Raw genomic sequence first — 9233 nt, forward strand, 5'->3', positions numbered from 1 at the left:
CCTCAGAATATTTATTGTGTCCATGTGGACAAAAAAGCACCGGCCTCAGTCTTTATTGCCATCAATGCCATTACTTCTTGTTTCCCAAATGTGTTCATGGTCAGCAAGACTGTGGATGTGGTCTACGCTGGATGGACACGTGTACAGGCTGATCTTAACTGTATGGCTGATCTCTATAACACCAGTACAAACTGGAAATACTTCATCAACCTCTGTGGTCAGGATTTCCCTCTAAAAACTAACTTGGAAATTGTGCAAGCTTTGCGTTCACTGAAAGGAGGTAACAGTTTGGAGTCTGAAGAAATGCCTCAAGGAAAGAAGAAGAGGGTGATGAATGTTTACCAAGTAGTTGATGGACAAATCCAGGTACTTCTTTTGGATATTTTTTATAATGTATGATGTAGCTATTATCAATTCTCTTTGCTATTCTAAAAACCTTCAACTCAGACTGACTCCCCATCATGTTAACTTTTCAATTGTCCCAGCCAATAGGAAAAACAAAGGATCCAGCTCCCTTCAATCTCCCTATACTATCAGGAAATGCCTACATTGTGGTCAACCGAGGTTACATTCGCAGTGTGTTGGAAGACAAGCGAATACAGGCCCTCATTGAGTGGGCCAAAGACACCTACAGTCCTGATGAGTTTCTGTGGGCAACAATACAACGAATGCCTGGTGTTCCTGGTTCAACATGGCCCAACCCTAAATTTGACATGACAGACATTAATGCAATTGCACGGATCGTGAAGTGGCAGTGGCACGAGGGGTCAGAGGATTCTCTGCAAGCAGCATACCCAGAATGTAAAGGCCATCATGTCAGATCAATATGTGTGTATGGTGCTGGAGACCTGCAGTGGTTGATTGAACAGCATCACCTTTTTGCCAATAAGTTTGATACAGACAGAGATCCCATTGCTATCTACTGCTTGGAGAAATATCTGAGACACAAGGCACTGACTGAGTTAGTTTAGGTGAAGTGTTAATTATCTATTATAAATGACAATTCTATTAGATACTAAAACTATAAACACATTCTTGGATAGCATTGGATCATAATTGTCATGTGGAGATAGATGTGTTATGAAAGTTGAGGATGTACGTAAAATATTAATTTCATTATAGGTTTTTTTTTAAACTCTGCACGTCTTTTAATGTTTATTAAAAATTTAATTACCATTACCTATGTTTATATTTCAGCAGACAAACGTTACTAATCTAGCATGGCGTGTGAAAGTTTCATAACCCAATGGAAAAACTCCTTGTGGCTTGCATAGATACAAATACGAAATATTATTAGTTTCGAAATATTCTGTAAATTCAATTTTATTTACATGACCTTAAATCACAATAACGGTTGCCAATATTATAGAAACAACCCCAACAATCAGATGACAGCCTAAGAGTGAGCTCATGGCAACATTTTTAACAGGAAGAAACAGCCTTAGGAAGGAGTGGCCAACAGCTACGTCTGATTAGGGTGTGAAAGGAAGGAGACAGAGACAGAGATTGAGAATGAATACCATGTACGCCATAAAGAAAGATGTACAAATAAATAAAAGTGATATGATCTAACCTAACTCTCTAAATAATAGACACAGTAAGAATAACTGTCTTGCATTCATGCATGCATACACACACACACACGCACGCACATATGTTCAGTACTAGCACACTTCCCTGATTTTGGGTGTGCGTGTCAGAGTAATTTCAAACTAAAAGCATTACAAACAACTTCTGTTACAGAACAATACAACTCTGCTACTTTATTCTTACAGTGACATAAGGGGTGACAACACTGTAAACACTTAATATAAATATTGACTGAGGGTTAGGGAGTGCAACATAATGTGAAACATTGCTGTATATGAGTGACCCACACCTTCACAATTTCAGCTGGTGTCGTCAAAGTATTTGGATGTTCAAACACAAATGTAAGACAGCACACAAGAATTAATATAACAAAAAACATCACCAAATAACATACTGAATTTATTTTGTTTTTTAATTTCTGTATTACATGTATAAAGACAAATACTTCATCTATATTGAATTTTAATTAGTAAGTGGCATCAGGTGACATAATTTAATTTAAAAATTATTCAATAAATTTCTTTAAACTAAATTACATCTCCTGTAAGCTTACTGTGCCTTCTGCTCATTTTTGTTGTTTTTTAGATGGGATGGTGGTACTACTCAAGAGCATCACTGTGGCTTTTGAAAATGCGCTATTATAATAACCCAGAGTTAATTATCAATACATATTTGTTGTTAACACATGTTTGGTACAAGCCAATAACAAGACAATCTGAGCTGCATGGTTGAAATAAAAGATGAAGTAAAAGAAAACAAACGTGGAACATAATCAAGTGCTGAGAGTACTGTATTACAGTATAAAGCGTTTTCCTTAAGCACACCACAGTCTATGCAACACAACCATAGTATTACTGTATATTCAACACGCTCAGATCTGAATTGGATTTTTCTATTTTTTTCTCTTCAGGGAGAAAAGAAGAAAGGCAGCAGCCAAATAACTTACAACACAGCTGAGGTCCCCTTGTGAGAGGGAAATAAAGAAGGAAAAGAAATGAATGAGACTTATTCACAGTAAAACATTGTCGCATGGGTGTGACTTATTTACAGACTGTTTGACTTAAACTGATTTTCACCATGTCAAAGAAATATTTGGTGAATGAGATGTCAAATTCAAAACTTTGAAAAAAAGTACGTTTTATAATATTTGACACTTAAACAAGAGAATAGATAAGAAGTGGTGTTATGCGGTCTTTTACAGAAAGGCAAGCAGAGATGACAATATGCACACTAACAAACACTCCTTCATCCTTCATTTCCCTGTTTAACAAGATAACATTTTTAAAACAAGCCATTTTTGCTGTCTGTCTGTACTCTACGTGGACGTCTTTACTTTCCTGCACTCCTTCCTGCATGAAGAATGCTACAATAATATTACTACACCTCACCACACATAAAATTTTCAATTTAATTGCACATAAAATTTAGTGGCTGTCCTGTGAGGGCCATATATCTATTGAAAAATTGTTGTTCATCAGCTCAGAAACACAGGCCTACATCTTGATTTTCAAAGAACATTAAAATATATGAAACCTTTTTTAAATCAGCTAAATCATCAAGTCCATTTGTTCACTTTATTAGTTTCGTTTGCAGTTAGTAGTAATACGATGGCACCTGTCCAAGATGGCGGCCAACCAAACCGGTTTGACAACCGGTTTGACCGGTTTCGTGCGTGTGCGCATGCGCGTTCAGTAATACGATGGCACTAGTCCAAGATGGCGGCCAACCAAACCGATTTGACCAGTTTCGTGTGTGTGTGCGCATGCGCGTTCAGGTGTGGAAATACCACAGGGGATCAGAGGGGTTATATGAGTTTATGTGTTTTTAACGGGGTTTTAATTTAATCAAACCATAGGGTTTTTAATTAAACTATTTTTATCACTTAGGTGTATCGCAACATTCAGTTATGCATGTGTTCTTAAAAGCAATTCTTTGTTTCTTGTTTCATTCTTGGCGGAGTGGAAGCTGTTTTGGTTCACAGTGCGCCTTAACAAAGAGGGTGTGCTCTAGTCAAAAGTGTTGGTAATAGTGTTTTAATCACACTAATTTTCTAAATCTGACAATGTCTCAGCTTGCAGTGAGGCATGCATTTTATTTTATAAATGGCACAAATGGGAATTTCTTCTGAATGGGTAATGTCAGCATGTTCACAAGCGTTTCATTTAATCAAACCCCTAGTTTTAATTTAACTAGTTTTTACACATCTACTGGGGTTTCTTTCCAGGGTTGATGCGATCATTTTATTTAAAAATCGGGATTTCGGAATGTTGAACTAAGAGTGAGACAAAGCCAGCCAGCTAGTTTTTAACACAGTAAATGTTACAAATAGCATTCAGTCCTTTAGAAAATAAATGCTATAAGCAGCCAGTATCGCTCTTTTCAAACTAATCGTCTTTTAAATACACTCATTTTGTGATTCCGGTGTCACACCTTGCACCGATGCAAGCATTTTATTTATTTAAAAACGGATCAAACGGGCCATTTCTTCTGTAAGGGGTTTCATGGTTTCAGAGTAGTTTTTAACACAACAGATAGTCGCAAATAACATTCAGCAAACGCTACAGTGATACTTCTAAAACGCTGCACACAATGTCGTCTTTTCACCCAAAGCAGCCAGTATAGCTCTTTTCAAACTAATCGTCTTTTAAATACACTCATTTTGTGATTCTGGTGTCACACCTTGCACCGATGCAAGCATTTTATTTATTTAAAAACGGATCAAACGGGCCATTTCTTCTGTAAGGGGTTTCATGGTTTCAGAGTAGTTTTTAACACAACAGATAGTCGCAAATAACATTCAGCAAACGCTACAGTGATACTTCTAAAACGCTGCACACAATGTCGTCTTTTCACCCAAAGCAGCCAGTATAGCTCTTTTCAAACTAATCGTCTTTTAAATACACTCATTTTGTGATTCTGGTGTCACACCTTGCACCGATGCAAGCATTTTATTTATTTAAAAACGGATCAAACGGGCCATTTCTTCTGTAAGGGGTTTCATGGTTTCAGAGTAGTTTTTAACACAACAGATAGTCGCAAATAACATTCAGCAAACGCTACAGTGATACTTCTAAAACGCTGCACACAATGTCGTCTTTTCACCCAAAGCAGCCAGTATAGCTCTTTTCAAACTAATCGTCTTTAAATACACTCATTTTGTTGACAAAGCCAGCCAGCTAGTTTTTAACACAGTAAATGTCACAAATAGCATTCAGTCCTTTAGAAAATAAATGCTATAAGCAACCAGTATCGCTCTTTTCAAACTAATCTTCTTTTAAATACACTCATTTTGTGATTCCGGTGTCACACCTTGCACCGATGCAAGCATTTTATTTATTTAAAAACGGATCAAACGGGCCATTTCTTCTGTAAGGGGTTTCATGGTTTCAGAGTAGTTTTTAACACAACAGATAGTCACAAATAACATTCAGCCCTTTAGAAAATAAACGCTACAGTGATACTTCTAAAACCAGTCGCCCAGACCCGCTCCAACTTTTCAACAGCTGGCTAATTGTTTGAATTTGTTCAGGATTGTAAAAGCCCACCGTGGGTATCACTAGTTGAGAGTACCATGCGAACAAGGGCCCAGCCTATTGTTTAAAGTGGCCGGTATTGGCTCTTTTTGTAATTCCTCGACAAGGTAAATGGGGCAGGTGTACCAGTCGGGTGGCGACCCCGCCTATTGTCTGAAGTATTGGCTCCTTTGTAATTCCTTGAGAAGACAAAAGCCCTGAAGGGTCTCATTTAAATTGATTGGAGACATACCTTTTCTTTTTGGAAACACCCATCCTATATAAAAAAAACACGCTCAGAGCCCGAAACCCTGAGCCATTTACGCCTCAAGATTCGCTGCAGAGCACACCATTTTCTTTGCGATCATCAACACTAACATCGTTCTTTATAACATGGCCATCGTAAACGGTAAGTAAAACAAAACCTATTATTGGATTTTTAAAAAGTGTTATGTTAACATATTATAGGATATTCAAACTATTTTTTTTCCCTAAAACAAAAGCTTAATTTTTAGGAGTTCGGGAGAACGGCCCAGGGCCCTTTTCTTTAGAAACGGGCGCTTTTACAGCTGGAACTAGTCCTCTAACAGGCACAAGGTGTGTACAGCATTACTGGATTTTAAAACGTATGTATGTTTTAAACTAGCGATTGTTTTAAATTATGTAATAACGTTTTTGTTTGTTCCAGGGTTAACAAACTGAGCAGGAAAACATTCAGACACCGCGACCACAGAGCCCAACCTTACATCAGGTGTGTATACAACGGGATGTATAGTTGTGTATTATTTTTTTTAAAGGGGTTTAAACAATTACAAATGTTCTAAACTGACCGTTTTACACCTACAGAGCCACGCCAGAGAACCGGGTGTGTGGAGAAGCAGGACCATCCCGAATAACGCACACTACAAGGTAAGCATAGGCATATATAAATTAGATAAAAAGAGATAGAGAGGGAGACACGCTTATTCAGTTTGAAATGGGTACATGTATAAAATGTTTTAACACATGTCTATCTATCTTCACAGACTGCAGAACAGCACCCCTCCTCATAATGATCAGGACACCGTACGATTCCAGACGTTTTTGGAATGTTTAAGCAGTATCGACCTCCCAGAACAACAAAAACCTGGAGCTTTGTGCAACAGTGGAGAGTCAGAACAGATCTTCATCAGCGAACCTGCAACACCCCCGAGTGAGTGGCTACCTCGCGATTTCTCTGATGTTTTTGAGTACAGTATATCAGATTTTGATCTAGTTCATATACCCACCACCCCAGAATGTGACAGAAATAGCATTGATTCACACATAGATTTCGAAGAAGGCGGCATAACAGACTCTCAAATATCACCGGCGTATGATGCTTACATGAAGCTTCCAGACGCTCAGCCTGCTGAACAGAGTCATATAGCTTCAATAGCTGATAAATTATGTTTGATTGAAGCTAGACTCAATCAATACCACCAAGAAGCACAGGTACAAACAGTTTACCAAATTCATAAACAAAGTGTGTAGTACATTAGACAACATCTGCTATGTTCTATTTAAACCCAGATTCCTTTTATAGTTTGCAGTGAAATTTCTTAAACCATTGTTTAATGGGACAGAAGTACAAGTCACTCTTTACTAACACACTGTAGATAAGTTTATTGCTGAACGACACAGCTAGCAGTCCCACACACTCTTTAGATTTTTGAAGTTTTGTGTGTGATGGTTTTGCCTCTCACACCTTACCCCTTTCTCCCAGTATCACAACAGTATGACTCCCAAAGTACGACTCAGTAAACAAACAAGGACTCTGAACTCAGAACAGAAAGATACAGTTGAAAGATTAGTGATATCTTTTATGATGCGTAATAAACTACACCCTCTTCTTCTCTGTATTTATGTTGTTTGTGTGCGTACGTGCGTGCGTGTGTGTGTGTGTGTGTGTGTGTGTGAATGCCTTAGAAGTCAAAGTATACATTAGCCATACTTACAAAAACATTTTTAATTTCATTTAGAACTGAGATTCTAAGTTGTAAGCAGAAATCGTATGCTCAACCAGGAGTATGTTTCCCCACTTTCACAATGCTGAGGCATCAAATCCATGATCCAACAGATGGTTTGTCACATGTGGGCGAGAAGGGCAAGCCAACCCTTACTTACACAACCTCACACACTATAGATTTTTAAAGCTCTTGTGTACAATGGTTTAGCTAAAGATATAACTTCTACTTTTGATAAAGATCACTCCCTCTGCATATTTCTTAAGAAATGAAGTGTCTTTACTGGGATATTTATTGTCAAACTATGCGATTTTCCAAATGTGTGTGGAGTAAAATGTTGTGACCAAGAATCATTCAGGATTAACAACACAAACTGTTTTGATAGCAGAAACAGTCTGTCTTATAGTTCCCATACTTTACCGCTAGTTTTACAAACACATTCTTCTTCATATCGGTTTAATTGGTTTTTTATGAAACTGATTTTTAATAGTACAACCAAGGTCTAACTTTTCCTAGCTCCCCAGTATAAATGCAAGAATTTTGCAGACTTTATTGAAACTGTCACAATTTAACACTCAATGCCATAAACAGAGTTGATCCATGTTTCTATGGACAGTGTTTCATACATCAACAGCTCTGAAAATCACTTTTAAAGTAATGTAGAACATGATCTCTCTCACTCTCAGCGTCTCTAAAAAACCCAGCAAACTGACAATCACCTCTAAACAAGGGGTCAGTTTATAGGCTTTTTGTTTGTTTGTTTGTTTTGTTTTTTATCAGCCGCAACACCATGTAATGCCTGGATGTTAGACTCTTTCACCAGACCATGTTGCTAGCCCAACCACCAGGCTCAGGGTCTCTGAACTCTAACCCTGGCTCTGGCTGCCAAATGTGCCTCTGACCCTCTTGTGCCTGTTCACCACCAGACTAAGTTTGTACTCTCACCTACTAACATTATTTTATTACAGGGCAATATTCAGCTAGGTTACTACTTTGACTTTCTTACTTTGAGCACATTTCCGAGCCCATACATTATCAAACTTTTACTTGAGTATTTCTGACACCAGCTATACTTTTACTTAAGTAAAAAAAAAAATGCCTGCACTATCGGTGTAAAGCTGTCTTTAATTCTTTAACAGTTCATGCAACAATTATAAATTAAACCTGCACCACAGCTAACTCTTTTTCATAACCAATAACAGGTGTATTTCTTAGATCTACAGAAACAGCCAAAACACTCTGCTTGTATAATGCCATATTCTCTCCCAGCGTACCCTTGTCTCACAACAGGGTGATTCCCAAAGTACGACTCAATAAACAGAGACTCTAAAACCAGAACAGAAAGATAAAATTGGAAGATCAAAGATTAAGGTTTGTGTTTTTATAGCACAAAGTAAACTGTCCCCTTGTCTTCTAGGCCTTGGCGTGCGTACCTTAGAAGTCAGATTATACGTTAGTCATACTTCCAAAAACATTTTGAATTCCATTTATAACTGTGATGTCAAGCTGATATCAGACATCTTGTGCTCACCAGGAGCATGTATCCCCAACTTCAAAACCTTAAGGTGTCAAATTCACAAACCCAACATGGGCTCATTCAACACAGGGGCCAGAAGTGCATGTCACCCTTTACTGACAAACTGTAAATAAGTTCAATACAGGGCAACGCGGCTAACAGCCTTGGAAACGCTTTACATGAAATAAAACTTTTTAGAAAACCCTTTACAAGAATAAATGTGATGATCTGTTTTACCTGAATCAAATGTATTAGTTTGTTTACTTGAAATAAAATTTATTTTTGAAACCCCGTACATGAAGTAAAAAGTATCATGTTGCAAGTTCTGGCTTTAATATTTCCAGCTGATAAGGAGACATTTTGCATTTCAAACGCTACATATCCTACCCGCCCTTTAAGATCATCCCACTTCAGGATCACGCCCCACCTTCTGTTATTTTAAAACAAGACCGCCGTCTCATTCCTCCAAAACCTTTTTTTTTTTTTTATCTCAAAACAGCGAGAAGGATGGACTCTGCACCCCTGCGTCACACTGAGGAGGAGGACAGTTCCTCGGACGAGGGCTCATTAGTACCTGACACGCCCGGTTACTATAGCCCCTTGGAGAAGCAGCAGCAGCAAGCCGTCAAA

At 38.0% G+C, this 9233-nt stretch overlaps 1 protein-coding gene across 1 annotated transcript in view; it reads left to right on the forward strand.

The window, feature by feature from the left end:
* LOC147317482 (beta-1,3-galactosyl-O-glycosyl-glycoprotein beta-1,6-N-acetylglucosaminyltransferase-like) overlaps window positions 1-2714 on the forward strand; it is a 7239-nt gene extending 4525 nt beyond the window's left edge. Inside the window, exons 4-5 of the mRNA XM_086314470.1 lie at window positions 1-366; window positions 486-2714. The exon at window positions 1-366 is cut by the window's left edge and continues 39 nt beyond it. Of these exons, the coding sequence (XP_086170596.1) occupies window positions 1-366; window positions 486-971 (852 nt within the window). The 3' untranslated portion in view covers window positions 972-2714. The remainder of the gene's footprint in view (window positions 367-485) is intronic.
* Window positions 2715-9233: the final 6519 nt, after the last annotated feature.

The sequence above is a fragment of the Aulonocara sp. 'chitande type north' Nkhata Bay genome, linkage group LG12, assembly GCF_057382095.1.
Source record: "Aulonocara sp. 'chitande type north' Nkhata Bay isolate Kocher_YH1m ecotype deep benthic linkage group LG12, A_spYH_male_GT1.1, whole genome shotgun sequence".
In the NCBI taxonomy this organism is placed as follows: domain Eukaryota; kingdom Metazoa; phylum Chordata; class Actinopteri; order Cichliformes; family Cichlidae; genus Aulonocara; species Aulonocara sp. 'chitande type north' Nkhata Bay.